This window comes from Scomber scombrus, chromosome 18 (genome assembly GCF_963691925.1).
Source record: "Scomber scombrus chromosome 18, fScoSco1.1, whole genome shotgun sequence".
Taxonomy (NCBI): domain Eukaryota; kingdom Metazoa; phylum Chordata; class Actinopteri; order Scombriformes; family Scombridae; genus Scomber; species Scomber scombrus.
Genome location: NC_084987.1, coordinates 28,402,889 through 28,424,183, shown reverse-complemented (window position 1 = coordinate 28,424,183; position 21,295 = coordinate 28,402,889). Strand labels below are relative to the sequence as shown.

Below are 21,295 nucleotides of genomic sequence, written 5' to 3'. Positions count from 1 at the left end.
TGTTATCCAGAAACCCAGAATTAACAGAGCCAGTTGATAACCAGTTTTGTAATACTGGTCATCCAGGTTCAATAATGTGAGGCTTAGTGAAGCCAAAGAGAGGCAAGATGAAGTTAAAAAGCTTCATGATACATGATACAGGCCACTGGCTGTGGTAGGGTGTAGACAGTCATGTGCTCCCTAAAAAGTCTCCACTGAAAACCTTTTAGCTGTAAAATAATTGAAGTCTAACAATGTGTATTTGGTAGTGTCAAGATTACTGATTGTTTTTTATGTCATGTTTTATGTATGTATTTATACATTTTTATATGTAGCTATCATCAGTTACAGTAAGTCAAAATGATAGGTACAAGGTGTGTTTTGTTTGTGAAGATGAATGTGATGTGATAAGAATTTGGACTCCCTTTGTTAGCATGATGACCAAAACCTTGCTTAATACAATTGAAACTCTGAATGACTAGATTCCACTAGGAGTAAAAGGGTAATATTTGGCTATTTAGTATTTTGTTTTTTTTAATTGGAATTTTATTTTTAATTACAACTTGACATATCAGAGAAAAAACACATCAGTTCATCATTGCAATATCTATTCATTTACAGCACATCAACAATCATCTATAATTCTACATGGGAGTGGGAGGGAACTAAGGTAACAAAACATGACAAACAGAAAGCAACAATAACACTCTAGCTGGGGTCAAGTTAACTTACCAAAGACTTGCCGGACCTCAAGAATTCTATGTTTTAAATTATTTTATTGAACTGACACTTTAATAGAACAGGCTATAATTCTGTTATAGGACTTGTAACATGAACATGGAGTGTCTCAAAACACCTGATTGGCCAAAATTCTGTTTGAAGTAACCTTGAGTAACCTCTGCATGATAAATCATGTAGTAAAACCACTACAGTGTCTGTAGATAGCCAGAACTGAGTCATTTATATAGTTATGACTTAAGTGTCAATAATTTTGTTTTGTATTTAGAAGTTATTTATTACAATTGTATTTTACATACTACTGCCATGACCTCTGCACTGTGAGTTGTTATTAATGAGTTCATCACAAAGAAGAGAACTAACTTACTGTGCTAGATGTGAATAGTGGACAATGAGAAGGGACATACTGTACTGTACACAATATATAAGAACAACAGAGATAAGATATTTTTCACTGACATAAATATAGTCAACGTATGTTTTTTTGGGATCAGTGATGGTTTTTTGGGGGGTTTTGAAAAAAATAAAAGCTTCTTTAGAAATGACCTGTCTGATGTAGTAGTTTGTGACTGACAACTATTCTTTGTAGTTGGTGTGAAGGGCTTCCAACGGCAGACTACATTACAGGAGGTATGCCTCGCACCTACATTTTTATCTCAAGCTATATTGTATCTATCGTGATATCGTGACAAGATATCGTCTTAGACTTTGGATACTGTAATATCTTCATATGGCATGTCTTTTCCTGGTATTAAAGGGTGAATTAAAGTAAAGTGATGCAATTTTATTTTTTTCTGAACTTAAACTGTTCTGGCTGTTCTATTTTTTGCATTTACCCACTTAGGGCCTGATTTACTAAGATAAAGCAATTACTTGTTCCCCTCTTATAAGTAATACATTTTAAAAGAAGGAGCCAAATGATTGGTTAAGAGTAGGGGTCCACCATGAACCCTAAACCAAACTTCTTCGGACAAAATGGCCGGACACGCGAGTCCTAGGGCTTGATTTACTAAAGGTTTGCGTGTGTAAAAACGTGTGCAAACTTGTCATCACCCGTAAAAATGTGCAAGCTGATCTACTAACACAGCGCACTGAGGCTTGCATCTTTCAACTGTGCAAGATAATACATACTGTCCAGTTAGTACATTTACCATAATGAATGTAATATTAGTAGTTTACCATAATAAATGTAATATGAGACGTTTTAACCCCAGTGTGCAAAATACAGGGAGGAGAAAATGTTAATATGTTATTTACCATACGCATTGTGATTTACCAAACCAGAAGGTAATTTTGCTGATAGTAACTGCGTCTATAAATAATACCTTTGAAGGACAGGTATTAACCTGCTGCTCACTGCGCTCAGATGACAGCTGTCACTGTAGAGAGGAGGAGACGGAGGCACAATGACAGAATACACACAGGACGGATTTTTTCCACTTGTGTTAATATTTTTGGAGTGTAATATTTTTGGTTTTACTATCAGCATTGACTTTGTCACAAATACTCTCCCATATGTCGGTTTTTCTGGTAATATTTGTTTTTGTTACACTCTAAGAAATAAAATGTTGGATTTACTTAAAGGGGCTATATGTGAAATACAGCTTTATTAGCTTTCAGGAATTGTATTTTTGCTATGTTAACAACTAATGGTGTATTGACATCTGGAGTAGAGAGTTACGTCACACGCCCTCTGTGTGTGTTGTTCTGGAGCCTTTGTTTTGAAAGCCGGGCCGGCAGCGCGTTCATATTAGTGCATGTGAAACACCTCCTCCTCTCCTCCCCCGGAACCGTTATGCCACTCCCCCTATATAACCGTTAATCCACTCCCCCTATATAACCGTTAATCCACTCCCCTATATAACCGTTAATCCACTCCCCTATATAACCGTTAATCCACTCCCCTATATAACCGTTAATCCACTCCCCCTATATAACCGTTAATCCACTCCCCTATATAACCGTTAATCCACTCCCCCTATATAACCGTTAATCCACTCCCCTATATAACCGTTAATCCACTCCCCCTATATAACCGTTAATCCACTCCCCTATATAACCGTTAATCCACTCCCCTATATAACCGTTAATCCACCCCCCCTATATAACCGTTAATCCACTCCCCTATATAACCGTTAATCCACTCCCCCTATATAACCGTTAATCCACCCCCCTATATAACCGCTGCAGCGAGGGAGGAGCGCTACGGAAACAGTCGAAGGTGCACTTTCCAGCGACAACAAATCCACGTTATTCTTCACCTTCAAGGTCTACCTTTGACCGGGATGCTAGCGATGCACCTGTGGCTAGCCAAGCTGCTAGCATAGCCACGGACAGCGACGAGCAGTCGGATGCAGAGCCTCCTGATGCGGGAAAGCATGCAGCAACGGACAGAGAAACAACCTCGTCAAAAAGGCGCAAATATGATGAAAACTACATTGCTTTGGGATTCACTAGTATTAGTACTGGTGGATTTACTCGGCCACAGTCTGTTATATGTGCAAAGGTACTGTCTCACAACTCAATGAAACCTTCACTGTTGCGCAGACATTTAGAAACGAAACATGCTCATTTGAGAAATAAGCCACAGGAGTTCTTTGAACGAGAACTGAGAAGACTTTCTATCAGTAAGACTTGCATACAGGAGACAGATACAGTTAATAGGAGCGGGCTACAAGCATCTTACATGGTGAGTTACAGAGTGGCTAAGACTGGCAAGCCACACACTATTATATTGTGGAGGACTTAATTGTCCCTGCTGCCACGGATATGGTTGGGACAATGCTGGGGGAAAAGGCCAAAAAAACTATACAGACCATGCCTTCATCAAAGCCAGAGCCAGTGAATTTTACGCACTACAGCTGGATGAGTCGACAGATGTAGCGGGCCTGGCACATGTCCTGGTATATGTGCGGTACATTCATGAAGGGACAATTAAGGAGGACATGCTCTTCTGTAAATCTCTGGAAACAAGGGCAACTGGAGAGGACATTTTCAAAATGCTGTACACCTTTGTGACATCAAACGGACTTATGTGGACACAATGTGTTGGCATCTCTACTGATGGTGCAAAGGCCATGACCGGGAGACACAGCGGAGCACTAATGCGCGTGTAAGCGGTTGCGCCTGATGCCACTTGGGTTCACTGCAGCATCCACCGAGAGGCTCTTTTTGCCAAGGGAATGCCTGCCAGCCTGAAGAATGTTTTGGACACTACAGTGAAAATGGTGAACTTTGTGAAAGCCAGGCCCCTGAACTATCACACATTAACTGCATTATGCAGTGAAATGGGCAGCGATCATGAGACGTTACTACTTCACACATAGGTACGCTGGTTATCAAAAGGGCAAAGTATTGACACTTTTCTTTGAACTCAAAGATGAATTTAAGATGTTCTTCAGTGACCATAACTTTCATTTGTCTGAGCATTTGCACGATGAAGCGTTTTTTACACGCCTGGGTTATCTGGCGGATATTTTCCGTGGCACGGCGTCATGCGATGTCGCCGCAAAAGTTCAATTTTTTCAACTCGCGCGTTGATGCGATGGATGCGATTTTCGCGGCATCGCTACGCGATTTTCGCAGCATCGCGTTATCCTGTTGCGAATTTGCGTCTAATCGTGTGTTTGCATTGACTTAGCATTTAATCTCGACGCGCTGCATCGCGCTTGGTCTGAACGCACCCTGCATGCCCTGTGCCTAGCTGATGCCATTCATCACACACGTGAACTAAATAACAGTAATTAACCGTCTCCCCTTGAGCACACGGCGCGTGACTGGTAATGGTTGAAACTACCTGCTTAGCTTCCTGGCTACTGCGCATGTCTGACCCGGGATTTCCACCGGGTCCGTCAGCGGTGCGGAACAGCTGCGCCATGGCTAGGCTCCGTCCTCTGCGCATCGTGAACTCACACCGGTAGCGTTACGGCAGCGGAGCATGCTTTGGGAGAGAAATCTGCCTTTTACAATGAAGTTGCACTGTTAATACAGTAATTACGGCAGCCCAATCAAATCCGAACAAGTGACTTTAGTCTACCGGAATTACTGTAGTAGCAGCACAACTAAACAGCCCGATTTTGTTAACTTGCTCAAATTTAGTTGATTTGGTAATTTTCTTTGATTGTTGTGCTTATAAAATGTGTCAGTATGCTACGTAGCTAGATGGTGTCTTTATCTGTCTGGTTTATTCGTGTTTGTTGCTTAAATACTATAAATTTTGGGCTTGTCGCAAGTTAGAAAAGGCTCCGTCAAAAATAGAAATGCTGCGGATTGATAGCGCTGCGGCGCGGAGAGCTGGGACGTTGCTGGGACATTGCTGAGATGCTCCTGGTGGAAATATTCTCATTGATTATAGTGGCAACTATCAGCTCCGGTGACCGCGGCACAGCCATAACGTGCCGCTGACGGACCCAGTGGAAATTGGGCTTGAGACTTGCTTATGCCCGCCCGATTTAAGTGAGATGGTTATGTTAGTATGAATCAGCTGTGTTTTGTAGACTTGAAATCTCATACTATTGCGTTATTCCAATGAAACCTTCTTATTTTTTCTGTAAAAACCTAATAAATATGGTGATTTTACCTTAACAAAGTTACATAACATGAACAACATGGCTATTTCATTTATTAGAGTGTTTAACTCAATATATTTGTTAACCTCTTCCACTAGAACCTGATCACATTTGATTTTGCACTTGCGGGCGTTCTGCTCGTCCAAACTCTCCATTAAGACACAAAACTAGGGATGCACCGAAAATTCGGCCACCGAAAATGGCCAAAAAGCGCATTTTCGGTTTTCGACCGAAATACTTTTATCACCGAAACAACACGGCCGAAACAGCTAACTAAAGAGATCAGCTCCTCTGATGCATCTGTAGCAGACGTTATTCCTTTAATTGCAGCACTAAAGTGTAGTTCACTCTTAGAGTCTATGAGCACATGTTTCACTGAGATCTGTTTGGATCCTCTGCACTTCATCGCAACTGTACTTGATCCACGTTGTAAAGATCATTACCTGGATCAGGTGGGATTAAAGCAGCGCGCACCAGAAATGATCCGGGCCGTGATGGATGCAGAGAACCCGCTTAGAGACGGAGAAGCGCACAGCACAGGAGAAGGTGTGTGTGTTTGTGTGACTATAAATGCAGCGCGTGTGAGAGTAAAGCGTGCTTATAGCTCTGTGTTGCTGCTTATTAGACCTACACCGATCGCTTTATTGTTGTAATGTCAGTGCTAAATAAATATTTTCATACTTTTGTAATTGATTTATTCTCTGAATTGCAATGCCTTGATTTTAGTGAGGTTAGTACACAGTCATAGCCATAAATGCAATGATACTAATAATTGGCATAATAATTTCTTTCAGTGTTTCGGTTTTCGGCCTTGGTTTCCTCATTTTTGGTTTCGGACAAGAATTTTCATTTCGGTGCATCCCTACACAAAACCCTCATTTAAATACTGCTGTCTCCACCCTGTTGCACCTGTTTTCATTACTTTCCAACTACTCCTCTATTTTTGCTTTACCTTTTTGATCGATCAGCTTAGTTATTTTTCCACGGTGTAACTCAAAACTAAGTCACACACTAAATTTTTGTAGTTTTTCGCAGTCCGAAAGCTTTTGTGCCTTCAAGCTGAAGCTCAACTCTCTTCTTTTTGATGCCTTTTAGCTAAAGTCAACCAAAGAACTTTAATAAGTTAAATCAGTTGTGCTTATCATCACTAAAATCACAGAACCATCTCAGGTGCTCACCGCCTGAATCCGAGAGACAGCCTCCAGAGACCTGATCCGGAACGAGCAGCCGCCCAGGCCAGCTGACCCCAGACGGAATTCGGGATCCTCGGAGCCCAACGAGATCGCATCCCGCTGAACCCGCCAAAATCCCGAACCATGGACAGCGGAGGGTTAGTCTTCTGAAAAGTTTTATTGATTGTTTATCATTGTTAGTTAATAAACCTCATATAATCATTCTTGGTCGTTGTGTGTGTATTGATTTGAAGTGAATATCAGGACGCCAGAGAATTCATAACTTCAGAAATTTGACTGATTCAGAAATGTATTGATTTATTAAACTTTAATAATAAACCAATTAGTGAGTCAATATTTCCTCCTAAACACGGAGGTGTTGTCCCTGATAACGAGAGTTTATAAATTTAAACATCCAAAATTGCTACATGTTGAATTGGCTCTAATTATCATTACAGATGTTCAGTTATGCACACTTTTTGGTAACACAAATTAATGTAACTTTCAAAAATTTGTGTTAAAATATTTTTTATTCTGTGATAGATTTCTGAAAAAAAGAAAACAGATGACATGTCCATAACTCACTCAGAGTATTCAATCAAAGTTACATTCGTACATTTTTGGTCATATTTTCTAGAAAGGTGAAACCGTTTGCAAAATGTATTTGAGATTTTTTGTTCTTTTAGATGAGTGAATTTCTTGTAGTGTAAACATAAATACTTTTGGTAGGTAAATTTGAAGAAGATTGGTGAAGGCGACCAAATATAATCTGTTGGTTCACATCAACTATGGAATATATTCACCTCAATAGGTGTACTTGTATTGACATAATAGCAGTTTGCACACTTAATGAAATAGATTTTAGGTTCCAAACATCACACATCAACAGTAGTGGTGTAAAAATAAAAACATTTGTTTGTGATATATAAAGCAGGAAGTCAATAGTTCAAATGTCATTGTAAATTGTCAATATAATTGGACAGTTTGTGTTTAACATAATATGGGTAAATATGGCAGAAAACAACAAAAATGTGTGTTGTGCTTTTTTAAAATACATTTAGCATGATATGATTTTTTGACGCAATATATTTGTATATAGAAAAAGAGTAATTCATTTTTCAAACAAAAAATGTATGCTTAGTGCACACAATGAGATACGTTTTGTTAAAAGGAAATAAATATGTTTAAACAACATAAAATATATAGTCCTAATGTACAATTACAAATGTGTTTTAAACTTATTTTAAAGATTTGAGTTATTTATACCAATATACTGGCCAGAACATTGATAACTTGATAGCACTGATAACTTAAATATTAAATTGACAATAAGACTTTAGTATATAATGGTTAATAGTACACAAAATAATGTAGTTTAGTCACATACTTTTGTGTTGAAAAAAACATTATATACATATTTACCAACTCAATAACTTTGTTATCTACACTAGATGTGGTCACTTAATATGATACAGAATTCTATGTTATTAAAAACAAATGATTTTATCATTTGGAAAATGTATTAAATGGACAATGATCTCCAGTCAGATAAAACATTTGACACATTTATTTTGTGTCAGATGTACTCATCATTTTCCTGTTACTGTACTCTTCTTTCTCTTCCTTTCATTATCTTGCTCTCTCTTGCTCGGTGTGTCATATGTTCAGCTATTCCTCTGCCTCCTTTATGGATAGTGATACATGTAATAAATATAGTTTATTTGCAGTGTTGGAGGCACGGCAAAGTTCCATACCACAGAAACCTAATAGTTAGCTAATGTAGTTAGCCGGCCTCCTGTAGCTGATGTGGTTCTCACCCAAAAACACAACAGCAATAAACAGAGTAGAGTTACACATACATGTCTAATAAAAATGAATACCACTTCTGCAATAGTAGACTACAGCAAAATAGGATAAATGTGGACTATCATATTGATTTATTTTGTCCTACTGAAACCTGGTTGTGTCATGTCTAAATGAATCCCCAGTCATATTAATACTCACATTCCTTGAGACACCAGTCGAGAAAGTGGAGTTGCAGCCATTTTCAACTCAAACCCAATAATCAACCCCAGACCTAAACTTATTTTTAACTCATTTGAAAGCCTTGTTCCTAGTGTTTCACACACCACCTGGAGAAGGCCAGTTCTGTTTGTTATACTGTACTGTCCTGCTCTGATTCTTATCTGACTTCTCAGAGTTTTTATTAAACTTAGTCCTCAGTGCTGATAAAGTAATTATAGTAGGCAAATTTGATATTGACTTAGACATCATTAATGATAGCCTTAGCACTGTTTATGTCATCATTAGACTCTATTGGCTTCTCTCAGAGTGAAAATAAACCCAGTCACTGTCTTAACCAAACCCTTGACCTTGTTTTGGCATATAGTATCACAATTGGACATTTAATAGTTTTTCCACAAAATCCTATTTTTTCAGAGACCTTTACTTAATAACTGTTGAATTCTTTTTACTGGACTACATGCCATTTGACAAAAATGTCTTCACTAGATGTCTATCTGAGAGTGCTGTTTTAAGGAATCTCCATCAGCACTGAATTCAACAGCATGTCTCAATACAACAGAGGACTCTTATTCTGATTTTAGTCCCTCCCAAACTGTTCATAGTGATAGTGCTGCAGGCTCACTGTTAATGACTCTCGACTCCATTGCTCCTTTAAAAAAAGAAGATAATTAAATAAAAGAGGTTAGCTCTCTCCAACCCACACGTTAAAGCAATTGTGGAAACTTGGAAGGATATAGTGTTCCACAAAACTGGAAGAATTTCACTTAGTCAAGCAAGATAGTCTTAAAACATATAAGAAGACCCTCTGTGATGCCAGAGCTGCCTAGATGCCTTAGAATAAAAACAGCCTTACGTTCCTTTTTTACTTCATCTAAACCATCATCCTGTCTCTCAGATCCTTTTCCGACTAGGCTGCTTAAGGAAGTCTTTCCCTCAGTTAGCACTTCTATATGATCAATCTGTCTTTAGTAACAGCATATGTACCACAGTCCTTTAAAATAGCTCCAATTAAACCACTTCTTAAAAAGCCTAATCTTACTTCAGGTGTTTTGTTCAACCTATGTCTAACATCCCCTTTCTCTCTAAGATCCTTGAGAAAGCAGTTGTCGATCAGTTGTATGACTTTCTACATAGTAATAGTTTATTTGAGGATTTTAAGTCTGGATTTGGAGCTCATCATAGTACAGAGACAGCACTGGTACTGGTACATCATGTTAATGATGAATCCTCCATGCACACAAAAGTTATTCTGGTGCATGATGCTCCTCAAGGTTTACCTATTCACCTCATGCTTCCTTTAGGTAATATTATTTGGAAACACATAACACACATAACACATAGTATATTATATATTAGTACATGTATATGGTTGTTTTTGCCATGTGGTGAGTGTATGCAATCTGGTTGCTGAGTGACTAAAGGAAGCTCCAATAGTGCACAAATGTGTGCATGTGTGGTTTGGTTATAGAAAGTAAAGATCTAAAAAAGCTGTCTTGTTGGTGTTGATGCAGTTGTGCATATTTTGTATGTGGCTGTGTTGGCTCTATTGGCCCCCACATGAAGAATTTGAGTGAGTGTGTGTGGGTCAAACTATGGCAAGAGATTTTTGGAGAATATTAAGGGGAATTGGGTAACTTAATGCATCAAGACATTTGAAAGACACCCATTTAAAGTCTGAACCCAAAGTAAGCACTAGAGCACCAGAATCTGGTTTTGCAGTCTCAGAGCAGTTCATGTTGAGCCTTCACATGTAGGGCCAGTTAACAGCTGGTCTGCAGTCAGTCCAGGTATTTCTCAGCACACAGAATTTGACAGTACATCAGCATGGAGAACACCAGGGCCAAGATCTGAGAAGAGAAGAGGAGACATACACATCAAACAAATGTACAACCTGCTTGGAAATTAAAATGTAATAACAACCAGAATAACTTGATTTTATTTGTTTATTTATTATTTGATGTCTTAAACATCATTTCTCGACATGTTTTTCCTGAATTCTGAGCCCTTAAGTTGAATGAAATGAACTCTTTTAACCCTTTAAAGCCTGAATCATCGAATAATTGCCAGAAAATTATAATTCTTTGAAACTGGAGTTTATTGGACTTTCTGACAAATAATAAAAAAAACAAATGAAATAATAAAGAGTTTTGTTTGGTATCATATTTAATACACTGGGAATTGTTTGCAATTTATTTTTTACAGCATGGTTTTTTAACCCTTACATACTGTTCATGTTCTGACTTATAATTAGACTCTACATCAAATCACATTCATAAATTCCCCATCAGTCATTAATACATGTTTGTGAATGTCTTACAGCTTCATTACGGATTAATCAATCAGTTTATGTGAAGAATGAATTTGATTTTTGGCGTTTTTAATAAAAGCAGTTCAAATTGAGACATTTGTATAAACAAAAATGTGTATCAGCTGCACAAAAATTTTAAAAATGATGCATTGTATTTCCTTTTTTTTCTGTATTCAGGGTCACATTACACAAAGTCCAGCTAAAAGAATATGGTGATTTTACAGCTTTTAAAGGTAAAAAATGCCTCAAATTTGACCCTGAACAGTTTGTAAGGGTTAAACACACAAAACCATATTGAATACAAACATTTTTTAAAGGTCCTGTTTAAAGCTCATATCACCACCTTCAAACTTTTGTATGCATAATAATACATAATGCATGAAATAATGCAATGAAATGAAAACTGACAGATTTACAGATAAATCACCTTTAATACCTGCTGTATATAATTAATAAACACATTTTCAATATTAATTTACCATAAAATAAACTACAAAAGATTTAGTATTTCAACACTACATTGGTTTGTCTGTGTACTTCATGGACCTGATCTTATACATCAGGTTACTTACAAATATGATCACACTGATGATGAAGAGTTCTCTAAAACTCAACAAATATGATTCACTTGGCATTATAGGGTTAAAGCATCAAAGTGCTTTGTCTGAGAAAGCTGACAGAAAAAAATGTGTCATCAAGCAAAACATTAACAACATAACACACTATGATGTGTGTTAGTGAAGCATCAGCAGATTTGATTGTACATAAGGTAAACTCCAGACACATCAAAACTACTGTGATCACAACAGGCCAAAAGGGAATGTGTACAGCTCAGCTCCTGGGTCACTGACATATAACATTGATGTTTTTGAATCACAGTAAAATGGTTAAAGATATCAAAATGTATGTTAAATAGTAGTAAGATACTATCTTTCCTATATAATCAATAAGTGTTGACACAATATCAAATGTAGAATCAAAACTGTAAGAAAGCCATATAGTAACTTGAGAATAGTAATTCTAATATATAATAATATTATATAATAATCGTGCAGTTAACTACATGAAGCCTGGCTTTCAGGCAGAGAGAGGGAAAATGAGATAATTGCACAATTTAGTCATTTATACCTTTGAATATATGAACAAATGAACAGGACAGGAACAACCTGATTTTCATGGTATGTCAAAGATAAGTCATGGTAAAGAAATGACAGAGAACTAGATTGACTGTGTTTAAGCTGCACAGCAGGAGACAGAGCTGAGTGTTACATGTCACATGTTGGATCCGTGATGCCGGCATGCTATGTAAAAGCACATGCAGAGGCAGCTTAATGCTGGCTTTTTGTGGTTCAGTGTGAAAAAACTGAGGCAGCTATAATGCACGTTGTCTGTGTAAAAAAGTAAATAATATTCCAGTTTGAAATTTGAGTGCATCTCCTGCTGCTAACAGTCTGGATGTGTACGTATTAATGAAGTTTTAAAACTGTGAATAAGTGACTCACTCCTTTCTAAATTGAGTATTATGGCACAAACCACTCTAGTCAGACCAACAGATTACCCATAATGTAATGAATTTGAAGGTAGTGCAAATGTTTCAAGCTTAATAACAATGTATTTTTGTCAATGTCTGCTGCATAACAGATAATTACCTGCACAACACCGATACACACACCAAACACCAGAACTGAGGGGATGTTATCTAGCAGCCACTGCCTGGCCTTCTGGTAACATGGCTGCAGAAGACAAACAAAGACAGAGTGTGCTCAGGAGGAACAGAATAAGTACACCAGGGAAGGTAGAAGAAGTTGTAAGGATGAAGTTTAAAAACATGTTATGTGAAGAATTATCTTAGCCACCAATAAGGCATGGTGGGTTTACCCACTGTGGGACCCCACAATCTCATCAAGCTGTAAGCAGCAACCACAGGCATTTGCATGACACTGTCACATAATTCCATAACCAACAAATAAACAGATACACTGAGGTATACCATCTCAGAAGCAAAATAGAATTCATGTTCCTTGTTTGAGTTAATCCATTGCATTATTATTATTATTGGCAAAATTAGTCTGAACCACTGAGTCACAATCACATAGGGCCTGATTTACTAAAGGTTTGCATGTGTAAAAACGATGTGCGAGCTGATCTACTAACCCAGTGCACTGAAACTTGTGTCTTTCAAATGTGTAAGATAATACACGCTGTCTATTTAGTACATTTGCCATAATGTATCTACAATATGAGGCGAGAAAATGCAAATATGTTATTTAGCACACGCATTGTGATTTACCAAACCTGAAGGTAATCTTTGTGATGGTAACAGCATCTATAAATAATACCTTTGAAGGACAGGTATTAACCAGCTGTTACTATGGAGACGAGGAGACGGAGGCACAATGACAGAATACACAGACAACGGGTTTTTTCCACCTGTGTTAATATGTTTGGAGAGGAATATTTTTGGTTTTACTAACAGCATTGACTTTGTCACTAATACTCTCCCATACAGAGTTTTTCCTGTTTTGTTTTTTTTGTAACTCAATATGTTTAACCTCTTTCACTAGAACCTCTAATTCCATGGGATCAAATTTCATTTTGCACTTACAGGTTTTCTGCTCTGCCAAACTCTCCATTTACAAAACCCTCATTTAAATACTGCTGTCTGCGCTTATTGTCAATTGCTTAGTTATTCTTAGTAGATCACCTGCAAAACACACGCAAACCAAACATGCAATCTGTTGCACTGCACACGCAATTTAGTACTCTTTATTTGGGTTATGAGTAAATCAGGCCCACAGTGTGCATTTACTGCCTCAAACATGGGAATTCATTATTTGTATAGGTATCCAGACACACTCATGCATCTGGTACAAATTGGGAGGATCAATCAAAAATCAAAATAACTTAGTTGAAATTTTGTCTCTCTATGTTCCAAAATCCCATAAACTAACCTCACTCCAGCCATCAACACATTGGTCTGTTTCAACAGAGCAGCAAGATGAGGGAAGTGTTCCATTCAGCACATCATACCAGTCGGTTTTGTTTGTTACTCCGCAGCATTTGAACTATGAGAAGAGAGATTAAGATAAAACAAGTACAGTAATATCACTCACATTCATAACTCATGTATACATAGTTGACAGTACTGAGAAGCAGACTCAGGGACACGAGGTACACAGTGATATCAATCACTAACACGAAGCAGCCAAACAAACCAGTGGATGGATGTTAGATGTTATAACTGTTAGAGCTGTGATGAAGGAAAACTAATAAAGAGCTTACAGTATAAATAAAAACAACTACATGAATGATATGTGCAGATGTTTGTAGACATTAAAATGTGACAAAAAGTGAGTTTCCTGTCATGTACAGTATATTGTATATACCCTGTATATGTAACTCAACAGTGATGAAGTAACCTTACAATAAACAAGACCTGAGGATAGCTCTTCATTTGAAGCATACTGACCGTGTTTATACTGTTTGTGTCAACTTGTGTCTAAAGTGAAATCATTTGTATATCCTTTATTAACACACAATCTTTCCTTTATTCATGACTTATAAGAAGCCCTGATTTGTGCTTACCATTTTCTGGACATTGTCCCAGGATTGTTTCAGTGCAGGTTCAGATTTGTAAATATTATTAATTCCTTCCTTTAATTCTTCTTGTGCTTTGGAATCCAGCTGACCAAAGGAAAGAAAGACACACAGTTGTTCACTCATATAAGCCATCCATCTATTGTCTTATCACTTATCATCAGTTAAAGTCAGATATTCATCTGATCAATTTAATAACAACTTAGCCTGGAAAATGTCTGAAAACTGAAAAACAGCGATAAATAATTTCCCAAAGCCCAATGTTTTAAAAATGGTTTTGTTTAAAATGCCTAATCAAGCATTTTGGCACACACAAGCATCATCACACATAATTTGCTGCCACACCCCAGTATAATTAGTCCTTCTGTATAACTACTGTATATAGATATGTACTACTCATATATTACTGTATATGATGAGAAAGGTCTGAAAGTCTAAAATTCTTGAATGAGAAAGTTAAGTTAATGTCAGATTAATATATGCACTGTTGTGGACTTTGTCATTTTGAACATTGTGGATGATAAGCTCACCTCATCATGGAAGATGTGTATAACCAAAACTAGAGTCACTTCTGTCAGTACCAGGAGCAAAAGGATCACAAAGAACTGCAGAGTAGAGAAGAGCAGTTGGAGACTGACATCATAGTGTATACATGAGCAAGCTATGTAGATGGTACACTCTGGGCTGTAATTGCATCAGAATATCTGCAAAGTGGACATGAACTGTGAGCTTAATTTTAGTCTGAGTATTTTTGTTTATCTCTCTTTCCCATTATTTCCCTTTATCTCACTACTGTTGGCTTTGCAATAAATGCATAAAATGCCCAGAAAACATGACTTAAAAAAGGAATATCTGCAATCTGTTATGTGGATCTCTCACCATGAACAATAGGCAGCGCTGCTCCTTAAGGGCTCCAAGACAACCCAGGAAGCCAGTTACCATGGTAATTCCACCAGCAACTAGCAGAAGATTGGCAGCTGAGAGGGATGGGAACGACAGGGGAAGAGAGGAAATCTCTGCCTGTGTGAAGGACAGCCACACTCCAACACCAAACAAACCGCATCCTCCTAGCTTTTAGGAAATGTAGCATTCATCACAGTGCAATGTCCTGAAAGTTATGTTTCTGGCAGCGAATCGCAAATCAGTAATGTGACAGTGACATTAAATTGACATGGCTGTAGATCTCAATGTTAAATCACTTAAGAGGCATGCTCTAAGCATATTCTAACGTAACTCTCCACAACTCTTTTATATGAGAAATGCTAAATTAGTAGAGGCTATAAAGGAATCTCAAATGAATTTCTTTGAAATGTAACTGAATAAACACATACAAAAACACTGACTTGGGACAGACTTGTGCAAATACTGACCCAGAAGATGAGGTTAAAGACAAACATCAAATATTTGACACAGCACAAACACCTCCGAGACACTGACATCCTGCAAAAGAAAGAGGGAAACAGAGAGGCAGTAGAAGTATGTTTTATGCTTCATGTACCAGTAACTATATATTATTGGCTGGAAGATGCAAAATATCCAGTGTGTTTTTTGTTTTTGTCTTATTTGAGTTACTATGGTAACTGAATGTAAAATATCACAATGACTTTGTGTTTTGTGTTTCCTTGTTGAGAGAGAAGGCTGCTGTGTGAGGAGGGAGATGGAAAATGTTTGCTGGACTGTGTCACAGTAGGTTGTATATGTCTGCAGACATATACAATAAAATACAATACTAGAAGTTTGACAAATTCTCTCAGTTGGAACAAGATATAATACATTCTGTTCTTTTGCTTATACAGCGTGAACAATAACGTGAACATACACAATTAATTTATCCATAGTCAACTTGAGGATGTCTTTTTGATTGCTGTGGATTTTGTTCCAAATTTCTTACATAAAAATAAAATAACATAGAAAAATATTAGAAATAATAATATATACTAGAAATAGTCATTTTATACTCAGTATTGACAAGAGGAATAATTACAGCGACTAAATCGTTTAATGTCAATGTTCACTTAACTATGGTTTCACAAGAGATGTCAACATTTTTAAACTCATCATTTATCTGGCTGTTTTTTATGTTTTCAATCATGATTTCATAGTTTTGATGATTAAACTCAACACATGCAGACATACATTTTCTCTTTTTACGCTTTGTGTTTTCATGTTTGTGTGTACGCGAGCATGTTCTGATTTGTCTCCAAATGAGTTTTCCCGAACATTGCGGGCTAACCCCACACAGGAAGTCAGTCTGCTGACAGGAAGGAAGCTCCCTCCCCTCCCCAGCAGACCTAATTATACTGCTGAAGGCATTTCCCATGACCACAGCAAACCTGTGACTCAGAAGAGAGCTCAGGGCAATAAACTAACAGTCTGAGGGAATCAAAGCATAGGTGCCCTGGTATCATCAATTAATGACTTTGGAAATTATAATTATTTCCATTATGGTTTCCAAAGCTTGTGTAAACTGTAAAAAACTCTCATAATATGTTTTAATGTATGTGAGTTCTACTCATCAGTGGCCCATACATTTTTGGGAACACAGTAACTTGTAGCTAAAAGCATGACCAATCTTTGATTCCTGCTTACTTTCATCTGTGTTAGTCAGAGATGAGACTGAAAGTGTGGTGATATAGTAAGCATCAGGATACAATTCCAGCTGTTATTTGTGTGGTTTAAGACTTCAAGTATGTATGGTAAACACCTTCATATGAAGGCAGATTTAACTACTTCTGATACTATGTGTATCTATGATAACATTTTACTTTATGGATATTGTACTCACTGTTTACAAGTAAAAATGTATAAAAGCTTTGCTTGTGTCCTTTTGTGATATTATTGCCTCTGGCCCACGTCAACCATGTCTCCTAGACACTGATTCATACTAAACTGTTTCCCCAGTTATGCTGAGTGGATAACTGTCAAACGTTCAAATAGCTATGAAGTCACAGGGTAGACATTATTTTGTCTCATACCAAGAGCACAATCTTACTTGGGAAAAAAAGAGCAAAGTAAGTTGTCTCTGAACAGGCAACCCACACATCCAGTATCAACATTTGTGCAACTTGCCAAATATGTTGATTAAAAACATTTTCTCATTATTTTGAGAAAAACAGCAGCAGCATTATATTTCTGTTATATTTTTTTAAACAAAATGTCTGTGTTGCAATTTAGTTGTATATGAACATCATTTCTAGGGGACAGGGTTGCCCCCATATACATTATGTGCTGTTTTTGTCAGCCACTATGGAGCGACGGTAGAGTGGCCTAACATGAACGAACAATTGGACCTCCTTTACAAGATTTCTTACGTTAGTATCACTGTATTCAACATTATTGAAGTTATCATAACATTTTGGTTCATGTATTTTGCATGTATTTCTAATAAAAAAATGCACCATCACATATGCACCAAAACATTTTTTCTCGGCTCCTGGCCTATCATTGTACAAAACATTAAGTTTAGAGAAATCTTTTTTTTGTTTGTTTTTACATGTAAATGAAATATCAACATATTCAATTATTATTTTGTTTAAATATGTATACACTTAAACATGCTGAGTTTTATAATTGATAAAACTCAATCATGATGCTATATAATTGAAGTGGGACTTTGATGTCCAGATTTAGTATTGCTGCAGTTACAACTGAAATTAAAACAGATTTTACCTGACAGTTGAGTTTCAGTTCTTTCAAATCTTGTCTTTGTTGCACTCCTATTCGTAGTTCCCAACTCCCTCGCCTCCTGGTTTTAATCTTTTCTTTTTTTCCTTTTTAGATCTCCTTTGGATTTGTCCCTGAATCAGCCAGGCTTTTCAGCAAGATTTCCTTTCTTCTCTTCTGCTGTATTGATCCTCACATATACACCGCATTCACCCCCTTTCCCCAATGAGCTTGTCTTCTTTCCTAATTCTGAACTTTATATTGACTTCATGTAGTTTTCCAGCTGGGAAAATTGTACTCTCCTCTCTCCTCAACTCTTTCCAGATGTGTGTGTTTTTGCAATCTCTCTGAGCTCCACCCACTTTTTCCAGTTACTTGTCCCTCCTCCAGCCCTCAACCTCTAAACCTTGGTCTGTCCCACTTATTCCACTTTTTTCTCTTTGTTCCAGAAATTTTAGGTTACTCTCAGTGATGTTCTCTTTGGCTACATATACACATATGCACACAGTTGCACACTTATTTTATTGATCAAATGATAGATAAAAAGATGACCTGTGGTAGAGCAGATGTGCCCCTAAATCCAGAGAGAAAGACAAATAAAACATTATTTCTGATTATGCATTGACTACCTCACACAGACACACACTTAATTTGGATGGCTCACATGTGCCACCTGGTGGTTGTTGGTGTGCATGGCAGCTACTTTTGGAAAAATTATCCCCATTCACTGCCATCATGGCATTATCACAGTGTCGCCAGGTTAATCACATTAATTAAAATGAGTGACAACTGTATTTCATTACATCAGGAGAGACAAGTGAATGAAGTAAAAAATTATGTTTTAGATGTTATTGATGAGTAAGTGCTGTTAAAAGTCGTTGGTTAGAGACTCTTAGGGAGATTTTAAATCAAAGAACATCACGCCTGAGCTGCAGCAAGGTCCCCCTATGGGGTCCAGACATTTTGGCAGTGGTGGCTGATGACTTCTGCTGAGACTGATAGGGCTGATGAGATTGATGAAGTGATGCACTGATGTATCTGCGAAGACTGGACAGTGATGGGGAGCAAAACGGCACCATGAAAGCATTACGGCAGAGAGGGAGTAAACATATTTTTTAAAAACAGTTGCAATAGGATAGGCTGACAATGAAGGTGTGTCACCACGCTATTGGTTAGATGTGACCTGCTGATGTGAACAGCTGATATCGTAATTGATGCCCAGGGGAATCAGTGAGCATCCATTAGAGTTGAGATAGTTTCAGAAATAAAACTACAGACCTGAAATGCACAAGGCAGTGTTCCTGTCCGAACTTTAGCAGAGCTCCATTCAGTTTTTGTTGTTGTCTTAATATATTTCATACATCTTATTTCTTTGTCCATAACACAGTCCATATTTCCTTTATAGGGGCATTATTTCATTTTAAGTTTTATTTCCAATTTCAAAACAATCACAATCCTATTCTGTGAATAGATTTTTAAATTTAAATTTTATTTTAATATAAATTATTTTTATTCTTCTGTGTTGTATTTTTTTGGGAGCAGACACCAAGATACATTTTTAACAAAAACAATTCTCAATGAATGGGCTATTTGATGCTGACATAAAGTCACACAACCAAGAATCATTAGGATACAAAATAATCTTATAGTAGCCTGGGCATTCTGTCAGAAGCCTACTGGATATGCTCATATACTGAGGCATTTTTTCAGCCTGGTTTCTTCCCTTAATTACAACTAAATCAAATCATTAAAGTAATAATAATTAAACTCATCATAACCCCATATACACAGATACTAATGTTTCATATTTAATAAAATGTTGTTGAAAAGTGACCATGGTAGAGGCAAAGTGGGATAATAAAGTTCATAATAATGAATAATAAAAGTACATTTCATAAAGTTCAAGTGCATGAACTGAATGATTATTCAGTCATAGATTGTTTTACTGTGAAAGCACTTTGAAAGTGTTATTATTATTTTGGTTCCTGAAAAAGAGACAGAAATATACTGTATGTATAAAATAAATGGTTATTGTCTCAAAGAATAAGCTATTGTTTTAAAGGAAAGTAAAGTAACAGAAAGCATATATTTGTTAGGTTGACAGAAAATAAGTAAGATTCTGTTATTTGTTCTGAACTGAGGGTTCAGGGGTTATGGATAAGAGCAGCATCTAAAAGGGGGAGATGTCTTGAGTGTTTATGTTTGCAACAGGTGTTAAAGCACTACGGCAAGCATTACGTCTGATAAGCCGTCAAAGAGTCAGAGTATTTTAGATACATGTGTGTACTGGATGTCTGCTGCAGTTCGGCTGAATAAACAAGAGTTGTTGCAAAGATTGAACACTCGTCGATGATTATACATCATTACAGCGAGTTTACAGAGATTGCAAGGAAACTCGCCGCAGGCCGCTTTTCACCGCTTTTCAGTGTGTTCACGGCGTGAGGGAAAAGCAAAGGCACACTTCATAGCAGTAGGTGGCAGTACTGTGTCACTTCTTAGGTAATAACGCAATGGAAAGTAGCAACAGCAGACTCAGAGATGCAGTTTATTTTATCATTGGCTTCTGCGATTCCGCTGTTTTGTTTTTGTGTGTGTGGGGATTAATGTTTTCACAGATTGTTCCTGCAATTCAATATCTTAAAGCGATGGTTCGGCGTAATTTCGACCTAGCATCATATGCACCATGACCTCTATCTAAACCATAGACTGAAATTCTCCATTGACTTGTATAGAGACGGAAGTCCTTTTGACACCAAAACGGTTGCCCCCTGGTGGCCTTTTGATAGAATGCAGTTTTAAGTTACTTCCGCGTTGGCATCATTTCAGAGGACCGGAACTCCCCGCCTGATCTAAACACAGCCTCAGCCCTTTTTTTTCATTTGGTCTCAAATTAGTGGAGTAAGAGCTATCAGCTGAATGGCTTAGTATAGGCGCCAATGGAACCAACAGTGTATCTCGTAAATTACCCCACTAATAATGCCTGGATTGTTATCAAACTTCTACATTAGAACAAATAGGGTCTTTACTCATCCATGCATTGGAAAGTTTACAAGTACACCAGGAGTTTATTAAGATAACACTTACCTGATGGCTTTTACTTTGCTGCTACTGCTAAAGCTGTAAACATCGCCAAAATCTCACGCGATCACTGAAATACTGTGTGGTCACGCGAGATCCCGCACAGAGCACATCGAACGTGAAGATGAGTGGCTTGGGTAATGACAGTGCTCTGTGCTCTCCAAAAA

The 21,295-nt window shown here is 37.4% G+C and overlaps 1 protein-coding gene across 1 annotated transcript; it reads right to left on the bottom strand.

Annotated features, from left to right (window-relative positions):
- Nucleotides 1–6,974: 6,974 nt before the first annotated feature.
- On the bottom strand, nucleotides 6,975–18,352 carry tspan4b (tetraspanin 4b). Its single transcript, XM_062439547.1, has 8 exons — nucleotides 18,057–18,352; nucleotides 15,758–15,827; nucleotides 15,267–15,458; nucleotides 14,918–14,992; nucleotides 14,376–14,474; nucleotides 13,742–13,855; nucleotides 12,440–12,523; nucleotides 6,975–10,329 (listed from the first exon to the last, which is right to left on the bottom strand). The coding sequence occupies exons 2-8, from the start codon at nucleotides 15,824–15,826 to the stop codon at nucleotides 10,261–10,263; spliced, it is 702 nt and encodes a 233-aa protein (XP_062295531.1). The 5' UTR covers nucleotide 15,827; nucleotides 18,057–18,352; the 3' UTR covers nucleotides 6,975–10,260.
- Nucleotides 18,353–21,295: the final 2,943 nt, after the last annotated feature.